The sequence below is a fragment of the Carettochelys insculpta genome, chromosome 6, assembly GCF_033958435.1.
Source record: "Carettochelys insculpta isolate YL-2023 chromosome 6, ASM3395843v1, whole genome shotgun sequence".
NCBI classification, from domain to species: domain Eukaryota; kingdom Metazoa; phylum Chordata; order Testudines; family Carettochelyidae; genus Carettochelys; species Carettochelys insculpta.
In genome coordinates, this window is record NC_134142.1 from 39,048,654 (window position 1) to 39,069,193 (window position 20,540).

Genomic DNA, 20,540 nt, shown 5'->3' on the forward strand with positions numbered 1-20,540 from the left:
CTATTTCTGGTGCCAAACTGTTCGAATACATCAGAAAAGTACCTAAACTCGGCTAGTTTATGTCAAGTTACAAGCACCTGGAACAAATTGGAGATTTTGCATATATTTTAATGGGAATTTAGTGTTGCTCATATGAGTTTTCACCTACGAGCAGAAATTTGGGAACCAATTGTGCTCGTATAGTGAGGGAGGAATGTATTCTATTTAGAGGTAAGGGGGATTGAGTGTAATATACTCCATCATTTTCCTGTCTTTCAAGTTACCCTTTTAAGTCAAAATGTAAAAGCAAAAGTTTCAAGAGTGAAAGCCATGTTCAGTTGAAGTCAGTTGGAATTTTTCCATTGACTTTGAGCCCACGATTTCACATCAAATGTACAGTGAGAAAAATACTGCTTTGAGTAATTGGCTACAATCCCCAAAAATCAGAGTGGGTGGTCTGAACAGCTAAGGAGTATTTATGGATCAGAAGAGATGTCTTAAATTGGGAGATAGTAGTGCATCCTAAGGAGAACTCAAAAAGGCTGGGAAATGGATGCCTCTTGCTTGTAGGGCTGTCTGTTCCTGGGATCTGCTGCGATTCAGTAAAGAAAAACAGCAGCTGTTTGAAACTTATGTTTGATATGGAATTGTTGTGGTTGAGGAGAAGAAATAGTGGACTCTGTGCAGTCAGGTATATAAATGCAATTTGCACTCACAAACCAAGTACCTTTTTCTGGTAAAACTTTCGTTGATGCCCAGATAGCATTGGAATAAGGAGGTAGAGCCAGGATCACACCGGCATAGACTAGACTGTTACAAGGCCTGTTGTGTGTACAAAGGCATAGCAAAGATCATACTTAGGTATTTCCCAAGCATTTTAATTTATCTACATCAAATTTAGCCTCATTTCAGAGCAAGTAAAATAAATAGCTTGGGGAGAGGGGGTTTATTATTTTTATTTTTCATTGTGTGGATGGGCTTTTGTGTGTAAATGAAGAACTTTTTCAGGGAAAATTAAGGAACTGAAGAAGCAAATTCTTAAAAGTGTTGAAATCCATGAATTTTTCTATCTTCGAATGAATTTCGTAGTCTAGATCCAGCTGCTTTAAAATTTTTCTTTCCACATGCTCAAGCCTGCTGCTGGTGGTCATCAGTTTCATTGTTCTTTTTGAACACAGATATTGCAGGAGTTCATGGTCACTTTAGAAAGGCACTGAATATGAGGTTAGACACTTTGATCTGAACTTTTCATTAGCTCCACAATTAATTTACTGTTACTACACAGAATAGCTACTGTATCTTTGTATTTCATATGAGGAAGGTTGTGTGTTTTCATTCCAAAGTAAGAGTCTAAATTATCAACAGTAGAAGTAATGAATATGTAGAATATTGTGGTCGCATGTGTATTTGATAGATTGAGATGCAGGCATCTCCTTAATTTATAGGTAGTTAGGTATCTTGCCACTATTCAGGTTCAACTTTAGTATCCAATAATGTTTTCCTTAGTATTGGTCAGAATTAAGACAAGTATACAGTACTTGCAACTATAGCATATTTTAGGTGGGGTAGTAGATTTCCCATGTCTAGAGCCCTGCGCTGCTCGAAAAGTCTATGTATGGATGCAGATATGCATGGATAGATATCAGGATCACCAGGTTTCTACTCCCAAGAGCCACAGTGGCCAGTGGAGATGCATGTAGTTCTGGCATGCCTGGGTAGAAATGCCCCATGCTACCTTTGGGGCTGTACAACCCCAAGACACGAGATGCTGGGTTTGGGATGATTGCGTGTATTCAGATGTGTTGCTAGGAGGAGCTGCTGGTGCGGGCTCCCTGGATCAGTAGGATCATGCTAATCTCCATTAGCCACAGTGGCTCTTGGGAGCAGAGACCTGTGGATCTGGGAATCCTGATGTCTGTCCATGGCTATCTGCATCCATAGGTAGACACTGCTATCCACACATGGTTCTAGACATGTCCTATTTTGTAGAGAAACAAAGCTTTTATTTTTGTCCTCAGTGCTCAAACCTTTGGAATTTGGAAGTTTATAGAGTAGAAGGTTACTGAGGTTAATCTTGTGCTTGAATTCATAGGTAGTTGGCACAGCTGTTTAGGGTGTGTCTGTGTGAGAGAGAAAATAAATATTGACTTTCTCAATGGTGTATATTGTTTTTGTTTAGAAATTGTAAGCACGGACAAAAACACTTATAACATTTTTTTCTGTACCAGGTGATATTTCACATTTTAGCATATTTTATAAATGAGGATCCAGTAACTCTGCTGTAACAAAGTTCATAATATTTTTCCCCTTTAAGGCTCTAAGAAAACGAGAAGCTAAATCTGATGAAATGGAAGAATTAATGAAAAATAAACTTTTGAAATCTGAAAATGAAAGGCGTAAAGTAAGAATGTAATCTTTTACTTTTGAAATCCATATTTGAGTGTAATATGATTCTGTTGTGATGGTTTCCAACTCCTTGGGGTCTAGAACAGTATTTCTCAACTTTTGACACCCAGGACCTGCTTGCTGCATTCCTGAACTGTGTCAGGGAGAGCTCAGGCACAGGTGCTAATCCATAGAGGGTCATTGAGAAATTTTGGTTTAGAGCATCCAGCTCTTATGCTTCGTTTAAGGCCAAGTCTTGTTTCCTTTGCAAGGGACATTAGCAGTGTGAAACCCTGTGGTTTTAAGTTTTTAAAATGACAAGGTACTTTTTAGCACTGTACCTCATTTCTACCCTCCTTTTTTGGTCATTGTTGACAACGCAAACAGCCTCACAATCAAGTCTGTAGTCTGGGGATAACCTTGGCACCTTCTTTCACGTTTCTTTTAAACATAACTTTTTATTCTAAATTTCCTGATTTTTTTTTAAATGCTTATTTTTTTGGATAATTGCATCATCTTTGTAAGGCAGTTTACCTGGAATTAGTGATATGTTTCTGTTTTATCTCCCATTTTAATCTTGTTTTGGTTTGGAATATATATGCTATTTTGTAATATTGAAATAAAGACTTCATAATAAACTGTACATTTTAATAATTGTAGGTGCATTTGTATTATCTCATAAGTTTGCTTTAGTTTGTCAGAATTAGAAGAATAACAAACTATTTTTTTAACTACAAAGTTATTCGATTTAAATAATTTAAAATATATTAGTACCAGGACGAATGTGTAACCTTGTCTCTTTATCCTTAATCAAATTATAAGCTTGAGGAAGAGTTGGAGCGATTCAGGAGGAAGTTAGATCAGTCAGAAGGCAGTCGAGAAACTCTTCTTCACCAGGTATCTACTTTAATGCCAAGAAAATTCTCCTCCTTCAATACTAAGCTAAGGTCAAGCCTGTCTCTTTTTAATCTTGTTATTAGTTACGCTAATAATATTGTATAGGAGAGGGAGGAAGGAATACTGAACCATACAAAAATGAGAGCTTCTCAGTATTAAAAATAGTCATTAAAGCCTTGCTTCAATGGCATTATGACATGTTGGAAATCTGCCAAAACTATGTCAGTGTCTGTTCTTGGTGTGTATTATAAAAATAGATGGTTCAAGAAGACAAAATGTTCCCAAAAACTCCATTTGTTGGGGGTAAAGAAAAATATATAAAACAACATAGTCATCTGCATTTCTAGGTGTTTGTGGATGCATGACTATGTCCAACCTACTTTTTGTACTTTTTATTAACTCTCTGAAATAGTGTTTACATTGAATAAACATATGCACTGTTTTAGCTACATTTTGTAGGATGTTTTTGCATATTGTGTATTTGTAACTGTCCTATGAGATACAGTGAACAGCATTTTTGATGGTGACTGCCCACATGAGTGGTACAGAAACGCTTGTTACAATATAAATATAGTAAAAGTACTATGCTAGCTGTTTGTATTTAGGCCTGAACAACGCACGCTGAAACAAATGACACTGAAAGGCACAGAAATCCAGTGTAGCATCAGAAAATCTCCCTGCTTTCCCTTCCCTCTCTCTTTTGAAGAGCTAGGAAAAGAGATGAAAATGGTAGAGTGGGGCTTGGGGCTCAGTTCCATTAGCATTCATGGTTTGACTTTTTCATTAATATTGCAGATTTCTGAGTTGAAAATGTTATTTTTATTTTGAATTCTCACCATTGTGTGAAAACAAAAAAGCAGTCATGAAGCCCTTTAAAGACTAACAAAATAATTTTTTAGGTGATGGGCTTTCATGGGATAGGGCCACTTCTTCAGATCCTAGCCTTACCAGAACAGACTCAATATATAAAGCACAGAGGTCAAAAAATTGTTATCAAGGTAGGCAAATCAGAAGAGCAGAGGGATGGGGGCGGCGGAGGGGAGTTAAGAGTTAGATAAAACATCCAAGTATGTAAAAGAGTCCTTATAATGTGTCAGGTCATTGCTGTCCCTGTTCAAACCATGTGTTAATGTGTCGAATTTGAATATGAATGTTAGTTCTGAGCATTCCCTCTGTAGATGGCTGTTAAAATCCCTTTTCAGTAGAACGCAAACTTTCAGATCTTTAACAGAATGGCCCACTCCATTAAAGTGCTGGCTGAGAGGTTTGTGTATTTAGAGATTTTTGATGTCTGTTCGATGTCCATTCATTCTTTGTCGAAGAGTGTTTGTAGTCTTCCCTATATGCATGGGGTGTGGGTATTGTTGGCACATGATGGCATATATGATGTTAGATGAGGAACAGTAGAATGTGCCTGTGATTCTGTAATTAACATGGTTAAGTCCAGTGATGGTATCTCCAGAAGAGATACGTGGACAAAGTTGGCAACGGGGCTTGTTGCAAGTGAAAGTTCCAGGGTACAGTTATTGTGGGATAGCCTGTGGTTGCCAGTGAGAATCCTCTTAAGGTTGGGAGGTTGTCTATGGCAAAGAACAGGCCTGTCACCCAGGGCCTTCTGGAGTGTAGCATCATGATTTAGGATAGGTTGTAGGTCTTTTATGATGCATTGCAGTGGTTTGAGTTCAGGGCTGTAGGTAATGACAAGTGGTGTTTTGTTATTGGCTTTTTTTGGGCCTAATTTGGAGTGGTTGGTTTCTGGGTGTTTGTCTGGTCCTGTTTTTTTTTTTTAAACTTCTTCTGGTGGGTAATTCAGGTTTATGAATGTTTTGTAGCGATCTTGTAGTTTTTCAGTCTCTGTCAGTGGGATCAGAGCAGATGCTTTTGTATCTCAGGGCTTGGCTGTAATAGATGGATTGTGTCATATTTGCAGGATGGAAGCTAAAATCATGTAGGTAAGTGTAACGGTCAGTAGGTTTCCAGTAGAGAGTGGTATTGATCAGTCCATCAGTGATTTGGACCTCTGTGCTTTATGTATTGAGTCTGTTCTAGTAAGGCTATGATCTGAAGAAGTGGGTTTGACCCATGAAAGCTCATCACCTAATAAATTATTTTGTTAGTCTTTAAGGTGCTACATGACTGCTTTTTTGTTTTGATAGAATACACACTAACACAGCTATCTCTCTCTCCTTATTCGTCATTGTGTGAAGTGCCTTAAAAGGTGGTACTGTAAAAGCTCTGTTATCCATCATGTTGGGAGAATGGAAGGTGCTAGTAAGTGAAAAATACTGGCTGACTGAGGAAGGGGGTGAGGGTGCTGAAGGTTTTTCAGGGGAAGGCTGAGTTTGGGTTATGGGAGATAGTTTAGGTGTGGGAGGAAACTTGGGGCAGGGGTTTGGGAAATATGAGAAGTTTCGAGTGCCAGGTCTGGGCTGAACTTGTCTTAGGCATCTCCCTGCAAGGGGAGGCAAATTCCTGTTGCTTCCATGGGGTTTGGCAGCTCTGTGCACTGTCTCTACCTGTAGGCACTGCCCTTGCAGCTCCTACTGGTTGCATTTCCTAGCCAAAGGGAAGTGTGGAGCCAGTGGGTGGGATGGAGTAGCAGCAGTGCACAGACTTCCATGGTAGTTCCTTCACCTAGAAGCAGCAGGGACATGTCAACACTTCCATGGAGCCATATACCTGTCAGTATCGTACCAACCAGACTATAAACTGGACTTTCAATAAAGATCAGAAATGCTGGTTCATTGAGCTTTCTGGCTGGTAAATCTCTGAATAACACTGCTGCTTTTACTACGTTATGTCTCAGATGTGCTGAAATACCCAGGCACAGCGTGAGGTGGATTAAGAATTGTATGTGCCATACAGTATATTTGGAATGAAAATGAAAGTGAGCTGCAGAACATTCTCTTAAACAAAAGAAGCATTGATATGTGCATATTACACTTCTTATGAGTGTAATCTTTTTTCCCCCTCCAGAATCAGTTATAGAGATAGAATAAGCCATTTAGAGCATGTGAAGATGATTAAAATATAACTCAATTTAGATTAAATCCTTTCTGTGCAGCTAGCAATATCATAATTTATAATGACTTATCTGTTATTTGGATAATCCTTTCTGGCCATATCTAGGGATGAACTTTATTTCTTTTATGCTTGCCCTCTCTGAGCATTTAGGGATCTACTAAAAAAGTGATAATTATATCAAGTTTTTTAAAGTTTATGATGTTTGGTAGAATTGAATTATTTCTATTTTTGTTTTGCTTTATTAAATGTTTGGTATTTTGTTATAGGTGGAGGATCTCCATTCCCAATTACTCAGAGCAGAAGAGGACCGCATGGATTTGCAGCATCAAGTTTCACAGGTTGCCATGCACAGCCAAAGCTGCCAGAAGGTGCAAGAGGATGACGGGAGAATTAGATCAGGTACAGGCTTTTAATGTTTTATGGGACATGTAAGCTTACAACTGTACAATTCAAAGGCAGAGATCATTCCCTTGCAATCTAGATCCTCTGTTGGTTGGACTACTATCGCTTGTTATCTTCTTAGCTCAATTAACTTGTGCTAGGGCTGGTGTCAGATGTTAATAGCTAAGTAGCTAGGAGAAACAAAGTTTTTTGAGAAGATGGAAATATATTATCTTCATACTGGTTGTTTTAAAAATCCCCAAAATTTATTCAACTATTCAATTGGTTTAGTTATAGAAGAGAAATTTTGAAATCTTTTGATAGTATCAAAAGATTTACTATAAAATTTTTTGATATTTTTGTGAAATGTTGGTTGACTCTTGCCATGTTGGAAAGCCCAAGATTCACTTTTCTTTGAGGATTTTTGCTTAATTTAGAAGCCTGCTGAACTGCTTGTTAAACATTCAAATTATCCTTCAGAAATGACAGCTGATCCTAGGAAGAAGTAGAGGCTATACTCTCAATCTTATTCAATTAATATGTGGATTTGCAGCATTTCAGAAATGTGATGGTAGATCATGATGTTCAGAATTTAAAAAATACATTTAAAGTCTCACCAGAGGTAACTGCATAGTATGCTATAATGGTTTTAAAAACATTACAAATTGATCTGTACTTGATGTCTATACATGCACCTTGACTTTGTGGTGTGCTTTTTCCCCCCAAGTCACTATCTTCTAGAGTTGCTATGGTTTATCATTTTTAGTGAGACACTTCTGTGTTATTTAGGTGGTCTTTAGGCCAAGTTTATTATTCCAATTAATCTTTCATCACCTTGATTTGGATTACTTTCTATTTTTGTAATTCTGTATTACAGTTGTTTAATTCCTCTTGCATCCAGATGGATTCTCATGGGTGTTCAGATTTGAGCTGTGATTCCATCATTTATAAAAAATCTCCCCTTTTTCAGAAAACCGAAGAATTTATAGTCCCGTTTCAAGTTTCTCTTTTTTTCAGAAGAAGGTGAATTTAGTCATTTTTGATCCACTTTATAGGGTAACCATTTTGCTTAAATTGAGCATATTTGCAACACTAGTATAAGAAACTTATGTTCCTTTCCACCTTTTGTTTTGAAGTTATAATAATTATTCTTCAAAAAGTGTTAAAAATTCAAAGCAAGGAGCAAAACCTGCCCTGGAACAATTTTACCAAAAAGAGGAATAGAGCTTTAAGCAAATTTCAACACAAAGTAGTGGGGGATAAACAGAGAGTCATACAATGGGGTAGGGACTGATGTGTTTTGAATTTTGAACAGGTTGTAAATTGAATTATCTTGATGATCAGTTGAGGAATATCTGATATAATTACTAAAATTTTTAGATAGAAATTTACATTGTAAGTTCTGGATAAGAATGGAAATTTCACATAGGGCTCATCTATACTAGCCCCCCTTCAAAGAGGGTATGTAAATGAGCCAGATCAGTGAAAAGCAATGAGGTTCTGCACTGCATATGCAGCGCCTCATTAGCTAATTTCAAAGTGCCAGCAAGCCATGGAGCTGCAAGCACTTTGAAGTACCCACTACTTTGCTTACTCCCAAAACATTTTAGGATTAAGGGAACTTTGAATTACCTGTGACACTTCGACGTTTCCATGGCTAGACTGCTTGCCGCTGCTTCGAAGTTAGCTAATGAGGTGCTGCCTATGCAGCGTATCACCTCATTGTTATTTGTCTATCTGGCTTGTTTACATGCCCCCTTCGAAGGAGGGGGCTAGTGTTGACGAACCCCTACTTACCTAGATGGATCAAAAAGTCCTACATCATGACAATCTTTTATGTTCTTCACTAAGGGTAGAGCATCCATATTATGATACTTAGCGTTAATATGGTTAAATTTTGGCTTTTTTTGTAGTTAGTGATAAAGCTCCCATTTCATTCATGGGTTTTTTTCACTCTTGTATTAAATCTGCTTGGAATGTAGGAAGAGTACGTGAAATAGCTTGGCTGCAGAGAACAGAAAACTAGTACCTCTGTAGCTATGAAATCATGCTTTTATCTTTCAGTATCTTTGTTTCTACACTGATAAATTCAACAATTTTGTGTTTTCATTAATACCCCATAATTTATATGGGTAGGAAGAAGATAGTGTTGCAGATGTAAGAATGAGAGTTTTTTGTTTTAGTGCTTTCACTTGGTGTATCTTTCCTGGTTTTGTTCACAAATGGCTCACACTCTTTCATAGCTGTTGAAAGGTCTGAGCAGGAGAAGAAAGAGTTGGAAAAACAGATCCTGGAGTTAAGAGCAAAGCTGAATCATAGTGCTTTCGTGTCAGAGTTAGAGGAGCTGAAGCGATGCATCGAACACAAGGACAAGGAGAAGGCACAGCTTGCAATGCACATAGAGGTAACCTTTTCTTTTATAAATGGAGCTGTGGATTTTTATGTGGATTTGCAGATTTGTAAGTGATTTCCCATATGTTTGTGTCAGGTGATAGTCTAGGTTGGGTGGTGATATAAATCTGCAAAACAAATATTCTGGTGATATTCAGACCTTAGTTGTTCAGGAGCCGTATTAGCAGTCTGTTTATACAGAAGACACAGTGTTTCTCAAAGAAGCCACAGTAGTGTGAATTCTTTGTTTCATTTACAATTTTTAGGTATAAGCAAGGCCAGCCCTAGACCAGGTGGTGCCCCAGGTGAGGAGCATCGTGGGTGCCCCTGTCCATTTTTTTAAAACTTGTGAATGTCTTATTTTTTATTGCATTTGTAGCCCATTGCATTACTTTCATACACAGTCTGCATGCCTGATGTGTCCCTGTCATACAAAATGGTAAATCTGAACATGAGGATCTATCAATTATGCCATATAGAAGCAAATAAAAAGAACTTTTTTCCTCCAAGCTTTTTAATTTTAAGAATAACTTAAATGTATTAAAATGAAGAAATTGAACTGTGCACCAGCATTGGGTGGGCCAGTAATAAATATTGTTACATGAGGTGAGAGACTTAGAATGTTAACCCTAGTCCTTTGGTTTAAAGGTTGATTTTCTTGCTTTTGCCCTAACGAACTGAAGCTAAGCATAAGAGATTCAAAGGCTGGCCAATGCCATTTTCAAGCAATAGAAAAGCAAGCAGTTTCAATTTCTCATTTTATTGGTCAAATATGTTTTAATGAGCCCAAGCTTCAAAAAGTTGTGCTTATCACTTGGGACTATTACTGGCAGTATGAGCAGACTCCTCAAAGCTATCCCCACATTAGGAAAAATACTAGTCAGATTTACATCATGACTGAAATGAAGAATTGGCATTGGAGAGTAATTTTCATGTTGCAAAATGTGAGGGATGTTGTCCAATTCAACACAGGTTTTAATCGTTAACATCTGAACATTCCCCATGTGGCAGAGTCTGGTGACAGTCTATACAATTATTCAAAAGTGTTTACCTGCTTATTACAGCCATATATAAACCTCCAAGTCTTTTTGTGGTGCTTCATTTATCCAGACCTTTCTTTGATAGACATTTCAGTGGTCTCAATGAGCAAGCAAAAACTCCCTCTTGAATTCATCATCCACGCTTCCGATCACCTCAGTTCTGCCCTTGTAAACAAACCATTTGAGTTTTCTTGAAGACATACTCAGTTCCCAATTTTTCTGTAATTTCTGTGGCAGTAGTGATGGCATCCTTAAATCAAGGCAGTTTCTCATCGAAGGAGTGGTCAGTTTCATCTACGGAGTTTGTAATGCCTTGCTTACAACATTGACTTGGAACAAGATATCGTGACAAACCAGAACTGAGACCAGAAATTTGAAGTCAGTGATCTGATTTGCGAAGCTTTGCACCTCTTGTTGGATTTTGGCCTCAGCGTGTCATAAACAGTCATACGATATCTCACTAATCTTATGTTGTCAACATAGTTCTCTCAGCGAGTGACAGTAGTAAGATTTCTGATATTGTCTGAATATTTTCACCTGATAGTTGATGCTGAAAACAGGACACATCCTTTGCAGTATTCCATAAAAAGATATTGAATCTAAAGAAGACAATGATACTGTGTCTGACACAATCCGACTGAGGGAATGGCAGCTAGACATGAAGAAAGCTCTCGTATTCAATGAAAGGATCCATGCTTGGTGCCAGTGTTTCTTCCTTTTGTGTTTGCAGCATCAGCCTTGGCCACAGCTGTCCTAAGCTTCATTTTGTTCTAATTAAAATGTTCATAAGCGGTTCTGCTAGATATTTTCTGATAGAGTTGCTCAGATTGGAAACAGATATGTGTTCCTTTACGTGGATACAGCTATCTTTGTTGTAAACAATTTTTAGTGTAAATGATAGGTTTTCACTGTGACTAATCTTGGGAGTGCAGTCTATTATGGCATAGTATTTGGCTTTGCTGAACAGCATCAATATGTTATTAAGCACCTTCCTTGCCATTAGGGCAATCAATTCATTTTGAATTGTTTTGCTGCAGAAATGGCTCATAGCTTTCTGAAATAGTTGATACAGGGGCTCACAGACAGCATCATCTTATTTCAAAGAAGCTCTACCAAACTGAGGAAATTACTGTTATGTCCAGTGAACAACTTATCAGGTGAGCCCCAGAAACCCAAATTATTCATTGAAAGGAAAAAGGCAATTCAGATCAGCTGTTTGAAAATATTCCTCCAATACTGATTTTCTACATTCAAAAAATGTGCTGGTTTTCTGCATCTGTGCATTTATTCAGTTTGAGTCTAAGCTCAATGTATATTTGTTCAGAGTGGGCTCTAAAAGTGCCAGGTGACTTTTTTCATGTTGCTTCAGTGCATCACCTAAATTTTACCCAGAAAGCACAAGCAATAATTTGGTCCTCTTGCAAAACATTTTACAAGAAAAATAGATCAGTTCATCAGTTGATTTTGAGTAAACTAGCCATGATCATGCTTTTGCAGTGTGACTTGAAGAAAAGTTGCATCTGCTCATTTTACTGGAAATATAATCTCAGTTTTTGCCAGTCCCATTCAAAATTGTACAGTCATCATTGGCAGAGTTTAGGACAGCTGGCTAGAAAGCAGGATCTAATGTATAGATTAGTGGTATGCAGTTTTTCCTCCTTGTTTTTGTCATCATGCAAGGCTGATTTTTCTTTCATTGCTCTCCTTTTCATGAAACCAGCTTTTTCTTTGTCATTACTCAGTTTTTCAAGTGCCGCATATTCTTCTTCATCATTGCTCTCCTTTGTGCCACCAGGAAAACTGGATCATTCTCTATCACTTTCATTATATTTCCATTCTTTATCATCAGGTAAATCTGCTAGTTCCTTACAGATAGGGCTGCCATCATTTATGCTTCGCTGCTTAATTTCTTCTGCACTGGGTTGATCACAACTGCCTAAATTCCAGTCTATGATGTTCTGTTTCAGATATTTGACCATCAAATTTGCCCCTTGCTGTAAACTACATTGTAGCAGAGCTTTTAGCTTCTTCTAATGAGCTTCTGAAGGCTTCTTTGGGCAAAACCAACATTATTATGGGAAACAAAAGTCTATGGTCTGCAGTCTTAGAAAGTCATCCAACATTATGTGTTAAGCATGGCAAAAGAAGTAGCAGCATTTCTTTTATATTGCTCCATAGTTAGGTGTTCAATAGAAACCTCTGGTTTCTCATTAAATATGCCCTTCATTAGTCACAACTTACACTCTTCAAGTCTTAAAATGAAAATTTCCTCAATTCCAGAATAAAACAAGTATCAAGCAGTCCTGTAGCATCTTAAATACTAACAAATGTATAAGGTCATGAGCTTTCATGGGTAAGACTCACTTCTTCACATGATTGGAGTAGACAATTAGAATCCAGGGTTTATATAGCGCAGAGGTGGGCAAGGGGTAGGAGGGGAAGGTGGTAGTGGTAGGGTTGCCTTTTACTAGTAGGACCAGTAGGTGAAGCAAATTAAGGTAAGTGGGATGTGTCCCATTCCTGAGAATATCAGAATTGGGGAAATTTCCCCTTGTAATGCATATGATAAGATCTCTCTTGAGGCCTACTTTAAATGTGTCATATTTGCAAAAGAATTGTAATTCATATGTCTTCCTCTGTAATCTTGTTGTAAAATTCGTTTATAGAAGAATGGCTAATTTTAAGTACATTATTGAATGTCCACATAGGTAAAAGTATTCACCTATATAGATTTATGTGTATTCCAATTCCCGATCTTGGATTCCATGCAGGAGTGGTATGACTGGGTCTACACAGAAGGGTATTGTTGACAGCTTCATACTAATGAGCAGTCTCGTAATTGCAAATGACTGCTCATTAGCATAGGTATGCAGGATCTCGCTGCTGGCGGAAGCTGCTACCACCAGTAAATGGGTATTGTAGACCTGCCTTGCCAGCAAAAACCCTCTCTGTTGCCAGCCCTTTCTGCCTGAAAAAATTCAGGCAGAAGGGGCTTGCAACGGAGGGGGGGTTTGTTGGCAGAAGCAGGTCCACATGGCCTGTTTGCTGTTGGCAGCAAGATCTCATGCAGCTATGCTAATGAGCCGCAGGAATATGCGTATGCGCCCCACGTCTGGTGGAAGGAGTGTGTGATGATGGTGGCAGCGGTCCAGGCTGTGGTGGTGGGGTTAGCTGTGGTAGGCTGTGGCAGCTGGAAGCAACGACCCCTCCAGCTGCAGCAGTGGTGGCTCTGGCGGCTTTGGTAAATCACCTTACTTTTTTGGGTGGGATAGAAGGCGGGATTTAGGATTTTACAGGTGCCAATTAAGTGGACTTTGGGAACAATGTGGCGGGGGGGAGGAATCCGTTGTTCCCAAAGTTAGCTAAATTGGGATCTGTAAAATTGAGGGTTTACTGTAAGTCTAAAAAACAACAATCACCGCCCTGCAGTGTAGACATAGCCCCAGTCTCCAGCCTTTTTAAGACTTGCTTAGTCTACAATAGGCCTGTCAGTGACTCATGAAGAAGCTGCTTAGAGTGCTTAGGAGAGTTGTACATAAAGATAAGTGCTACATGTTTAAGAATTTTTTACCAAGAACTCAGAAAAACTGGGGGTATTTGTTTACAGGCCCTCCTCATCAATGTTGTGCTTTTCCCAATGTCAGAGCCTTCCTGCTCAGATGAACCCCAGCACCTCAGTGTCTGTGAAGAGCATGCTGGTACCAAATTCTATCCAGCTCCAGTCCCCTTCACTGACACTGAAGAAGCATTTAAAGCAGCAAAGCCCCGGTCACCAAGCAAAGAAAATTAAGGGGCATTGTGCAAAGGACCAAATCTGATTTATTTGCCCATGCCACAATTGCATGGTAGTGCCTTACTGCTTAGACCCCCAAGACCACGTAGGGAATCTGCCTCTGACTTCCTGTATGGCAGTGGCAGGAGAGCCAGTCATCTGACGTTGCCTCCTGTGACTGAGGTAGCAAGACCAGAGAGCCTTGCTAGTGTTGCGTGTATCTTCGTAAATGGCAATCTTTCTCCTGCTAAGGGAAAGCTGAGTGGGGCTGACTCAGAGGACATTAGTGCACTGTCAGTCTTTGAAGTAAAGGCTGAGGTCTCCAGCTCTATGACTGAGGTCTCCAGCTCTTCCTCCTAAGTCCCTGGTTCAATAGCATAGGTTGCTGGCACTCTGATACTGGTATCCATCGGCCTGACACTGGCAGCCTACAATGAGACATCAGTCCCCATATAGCTGACACTGTTCACCTTCCCACCAGCTGATGCTGTGGTGCCAGTCTTGCTCTTCACCTTCATGAGATCACTCCTCCTTATGGCACCAATCTGTTTGTTCCCAGCACAGGTTCCCCAGCGGGTGTCACTTGTACCATTCAAGGCATTTGTCCCTTTTGCTTATTGTCATTTAAAGGGTCCACAGCCCCACCTTGGTCATCAGAAGGAGACTCTTCAGGGTTGGTGTAGAATTATATAGTCCCTTATTGAGGCAGCTCCAACCTCAATGGCCTTGGAAATTGCCAGCATGGTAGGAAGACCAATAGCAAGCGCAGTAGCTTTATTAGACTGCATGGGACACACCAACGATTCTGGTGCCATTCTTGCCATTGTTGTCCTTTGCTGTTTTAGAGGCAACTTCGCCACTGACGATCCCAAAATTTGTACATTGAGCACACTCACCCTGGGGGAGAGGAACAGGTGCCCACTACGAAGAAGCGGGAGACTGCTCCAGTGCCTTCCCTAGTTATACAGTAGTAGTCATCACCTGACAAGGCAATTGTGAGACCCTTGCAGGCTAGCCCTCCCAATGACTTTAGTGAGCACCAAGCCCTGCTGCAGGGGGTGGCCTCGAATTTGGGGTTGAAGTTTAGATTATGGATTTCAGAAAGGCAGAATTTGGTAAATTCAGAGAGCTGGTGGGTGAGGTCCCATGGGAAGCAAGACTTTGAGGAGAAGTAAGTGAACAGAGTTGGCAGTTTTTCAAAGGGATATTATTAAGGACCCAAAAGCAAGTTATACCAATGTGTAGAAAGGACAGAAAGTCTGGTAAAAGTGTGCTATGGCTTAGCCAGGAGATTTTGTGTGATCTCAAAATCAAAAAGGAGTCCTATAAAAAGTGGAAATTAGGAGAAATTAGAAAGCATGAATATAAGCAAACAAGTATATTCAGGGGCAAGATTAGAAAGGCAAAGGCACAAAACGGGCTCAAACTAGCTAGAGACATGTGGAATGTCTTCTTGTTACTCTTTAAGTATTTCAGAAGCAAGAGGAAGACCAAGGACAGGGTAAGTCCACTCCTCAGCAAGGAGGGAGAAACAATATCAGGAAACTTGGAAATGGCAGGCGTGCTTCATAACTTCTTTCTTTGGGTCTACACCAAGGAGTCTGATGCAGAAATGACTAACATGGTGAATGCTAGTGGGAAAGGAGTAGGTTTGGAGCGTATTTAAAAAAAAAAAAGGGGCAAGTAAAAATTACTTAGAAAATTAGGAGTCTTCAGGTCACCAGGGCCTGATGAAATGCATCCGAGAATACTCAAGGATCTTATAGAGGAGGTATTGGGACCCTTAACTATCATCTTTGAAATGTTCTGGAAGTTGAGAGAGATTCCAGAATACTGGAAAAGGGCAAATATAGTGCCCATCTATAAAACGGGAAAAAACAACAACCCAGGAAGCTACAGAGCAGTCAGATTAACTTTTGTGCAGAGAAAGATAATGGAGCAAGTAATTAAGGAATTCAACTGCAAACATCTGGAAGAAAATAAGGTAATAGGTAACAGCCAGCATGGACTGGTGAAGAACAAATCATGCTAGACCAATCTGATAGCTTTTTCTGACAGGATAACAAGTCTTGTGGATAAGCGAGAAGTGGTGGATGTGGTATACCTAGACTTTAGTAAGGTATTTGAAATGGTCTTGCATGATCTTCTTATCAATAAACTAGGCAAATACAACTTAGATGGGGCTACTATTTGGTGAGTGCATAACTGGCTAGATAACATTCACAGACAGTAGTTATTAATGGTTTGCAGTCAGGCTGCAGTGGCATAACAAGAGGGGTTCCTCAAGGGTCTGTTTTGGGACCAGCCCTATTCAATATCTTCAGTAATGATTTAGATATTGGTGTAAAGAGTACACTTACTAAGTATGCAGATGATGCCAAGCTGGGAGAGGTTACTTTTTTGGAGGATAGGGTCATAATTCAAAATGATCTGGACAAACTGGAGAAATGGTCTGAGGTAAACAGGATGAAATTTAATAAGGACAAATACAAAGTACTCCACTTAGGGAGGAACAGTCAGCTTCATACATACAAAATGGGAAGTGACTGTCTAAGAAACAGTACTGCAGAAAGGGATTTAGGGGTCATAGTAAACCAAAAGCTAAATATGAGTCAACAGTGTGATGCTGTTGCAGAAAAAAGCTAATGTGATTCCAGGATGCGTTAACAGGAGTGTTGAGAGCAAGACACTGGAAATCATTCTTCCAGTCTACTCAGCACTCATTAAGCTTCAGTTGGAGTACTGTGTCCAGTTTTGTGCACCACATTTCAAGAAAGATGTGGAGGAATTGGAGAAGGTTCAGAGAAGAGCAATAAGAATGATTAAAGATCTAGAGAACATGAGCTATGAGGGAAGACTGAAAGAACTGGGCTTGTTCAGTTTAGAAAAGAGAAGACTTACATGGGACATGATAGTGGTTTTCAAGTACCTAAAAGAGGGTTACAAGGAGGAAGGAGAAAAATTGTTCTCCTTGGCCTCTGAGAATAGAATAAGGAGCAATGGAGCTTAAATTGCAGCAAGGGAGGTTTAAGCTGGACATTATGAAAAAGCTTCCTAACTCTTAGGGTGGTTAAACACTGGAATAAATTGCTGAGGGAGGTTGTAGAATCTCCATCAATGGAGATATTTAAGAACAGGTTAGATAGACATCTGTCAGGGATGGTCTAGACAGTGCTTGGTTCTGCCCTGAGGGCAGCTGACTGGAGTTGATAACCTTTCGATGTCCCGTCCAGTCTAGTGTTCTATGAGTATGATCAGTGAGATGTTAGCCATGTTCAAATTGGGTTTTATTAAGTGAAACTAGATCAGTACTGTACAGAAAGGGTGAATAATTAGTCTAGGGACACAGATTTATAGCTTTGTGTGTGTTTTGAATTGGTTACAGTTTAATGGGTTTTTATACATTTTTGTTCACCTCTTTCTATAGTTTGCATTTGGCTGCACGAATAGCATCATGCCCTGATTTCTGGCCAATCAGACCAGTGGTAGGAAGCCCACAGGCAGCCCTGCCGAGGCTGGTGCTCCTTTCTCTCCCCTTCCCCTGGCTGGGGGAACAGTGGTGAGCACCACCAGAGCATGGAGCTGCTTCCTGCTCCCCTGGCAGTGCCCACGGTCTGGATCTAATCCTGGCTTGTCTCATCTGGCCCATGAGGCTCAGGGCACTGCAGTTCCAGCCCTACTGGGGTTGGATGCTGTAGAAGGAAGCCCTGAGCGTCGGATAAGCCAGACAAACTCTGATCCAGACAAGCTGTGCTTCGAATCCAGTCTGCAGGCTGGGGGTTCCCCGCCACTGTCTGAGATCCCGCAGGATGGTGGTCCCTCTCTCCTGAGGAATTACATACAGTCCCTGGCTCATAATGTTACATAGATTTAATTCAATAAGGTTTGTCTGGGACATTTCAGGAAATTGCCATGTTTGCTAAACTTGAGTTGTCCTGTATTTTTTTAAATGTAAATCAAATGTACATAACTATGTTGGATTTCTGGCAGTATTAAGCCTGTATGGCAACAAGCTTTATAACCAAATTTAAATGTCTTTATGTGCCTCCATGGACTCCCACAAAAATAATGGAAACCTCATTTACTGTTTGTGGGCAAAAATAAAACTGACTATACACAAAATAAACCAGTTGGAAACATACTTGGATAATCTTTTAGTTGCAGTAAATTTATCTCCTACTTGTAAAAGTAAAAGGCGAATTAATTCATAGAGATATGACTTTCCAAAATTAAATTACTCTCTCTTGTAAATGGGGAATCATTTAGAATATGTTTAACTCATATCACTGGAGATTAGGATGCATCATTCTTTACTGCATTGTAAAAGCTTCTCTTCACAGAGGAATTGCTTTTCCTTTAATGTTCTCCTGGTAACCCTTAAAACAGTGTGAAAGAATGTATGGTTCATATGCACAGTGTATGAAATTACTTGATTGAAGGTTCCTCTTTAATTTTGAGCAAAGAGGGCATATTGAAGGAGTAAGGGTAAATTGCTGAACTTTTGTTTTGTAGGACAGCCTCTTTCATTATATCTACACATCTTTAGTTGGTCCAGGTCAGCTGACTTAGATTTGCAAGGTTATAAAATTTCTGTGCAGACATTCAGGGTCAGGGTGGAGCCTGGGCTCTGGGATACTTTCTCTTTCATTTTTGCAGGCAGAGCCCCATGAGTTTGAGTCAGCTGACATAGAATAACTGTGAATGTTGAATTGCTATAAAGACATACCCTTTATTAACATACCTGTTTTCAGACTTAGAGTAGTTTGTAGCTTCTGAATTGAGTTTGTCCTCAGCTAAAAGTCATTTGTTTCCATTTTACTTATAATAGGATTGCATTCAAATAGAGTATATTTGATGTATAATACAGATCAATTACGAGGTCTAATAATACACAAATATAGTTACTTTTAAATTGCTTGCATCAAAGAAACACAGCAAGTAGAAAATCCATTTACAGTTACTGACCAGCAGCCAGTGCAGGAAATGTTCGAGTAGGTCTTGAACACTTAATTAGAGGGGGGGGTGTATAAAATATGTAAAACTTTCCAGGAATAGTCTGTTTTTAAGCAAATTTATTTATTTTATCTATATCTATATCTATAAAAATAAATTTGCTTAAAAACACAGACTATTCCTGGAAAGTTGAAATCTTTTAAGGGATTTTCTGCCTTTCTGATTTGTATAATTTTTTGGCCAACATTACGAGCAGTAGTTTAATGCTTGAGGAAAAATGAGAAGGCAGCTTTTTCAATCCAAATTAGAAGCTAACTAGTGTGTTCATAATGCAATTTTCAAAACTTACCCAAGACCTTAAATCATCCTATTTGGTGATGATAAAAACTAAATTCTTCTGTTCCTTCAATGGCAAGTTGAATCTCATTAACCTTGGTTATATGTTTTTTTTTTAATTCATAAAAATACCAAGTACACTTATCAGTGGTTTTCCTTTATGTAATCTGTCTTATCTCCATCATCTTTCAGTCAGTCTTACTGAAATAAACTGATATTTGAATACTGTGTTCACTGAAGTAATTTAGAGAACTAAGATGTAACATTTTAGATTAACTGTTGAAATTGATAGTGAGATTATGACTAGAAGCTGGTGACTATTGCCAAGATATTTGTTCAAGTAGAGAAAATAATGTAGAGGAACTTCCTTGGGTGACTAATACAATGGATAAAATGGGGGGAGATATGCTTCATTATTGTTGTCAGCATAGAATGTTTTTACTTCCAAGAGCTAACTCTGATGTAAGTTACTAGCTTTAGCTTTGATTTTTATAGTAAATTATACCAGATCATTTATCCTTACTTCTACGCTAACTTTAAATGCTGGTAAGCATTTTGAAGAATGATGCATTATGGTTTAATTTTATATGCTTTTTTATTTCATGTTTTATGGTCATGTTAGTGTTTTTGTTTTGTTTTTAAAGTGACTGACTGGAAGTACAGAGCAGGAAGGAAAATTTGTGTCCTATAAATCAATGTATAAATGCAATAGACCCTTTATAGATGCTCCAGATAGTTTTATTTTTAGTTGAAGTCTTCTGAACAGAAATTTTGGGGAGAATGTGTGATGCTATTTTGGTGATACAGAGTTAAGATCGATGTTTCATGTCTTTCCCCCAATTTTGTTAGAATGCTACACTGGCCACTCTCTGTCAACAGAAACAACAAGTAACACAGCTACCTCTCTGTTATCTGTCAACAGAGTGGATAAACAGAGTGATCCACTTTTGTGTGTGGATGCAATCTGTTGACAGAAGCTTTGTCAGAAGATCTCGTCTGACAGTAACTTCTGTCAACAGGTTGCTGTAGTGTAGACAGTCCAAGAGAGCAAGATAGAGATTTTTAATCTAATGTATTTTCCTAAAGTGAGAAGGCTTGGCAAAAGAAAATCAAAACTTCATTAAAAAAGCATCTAAAACACACCATCTTTATATTAGGAAGCTTTTCCTCTAAAAGTAGGAGCTGTAACAAGTAATATCCACAAAGCATCTAAAAAGATGGTTCACTTAGTTGAAATTGTCTTTTTCTAAAAAAAAGAAAAAAAAAGAAAAATATTCCATTCAGTTGATTGGTCTGCAGCTTTTGCTCTATGTTAAAATAATAGAAATCTGTGTGCTTTTCAGTCTTATCGTGTGAGTGTAAAGTAATTATAAAGATGACTA

At 38.9% G+C, this 20,540-nt stretch overlaps 1 protein-coding gene across 1 annotated transcript in view; it reads left to right on the top strand.

The window, feature by feature from the left end:
- The window catches only part of CEP128 (centrosomal protein 128), a 315,311-nt gene that overhangs the window by 40,122 nt on the left and 254,649 nt on the right, over positions 1-20,540 (top strand). The window contains exons 9-12 of the mRNA XM_074998779.1: positions 2,294-2,380; positions 3,187-3,261; positions 6,552-6,684; positions 8,910-9,070. Of these exons, the coding sequence (XP_074854880.1) occupies positions 2,294-2,380; positions 3,187-3,261; positions 6,552-6,684; positions 8,910-9,070 (456 nt within the window). The remainder of the gene's footprint in view (positions 1-2,293; positions 2,381-3,186; positions 3,262-6,551; positions 6,685-8,909; positions 9,071-20,540) is intronic.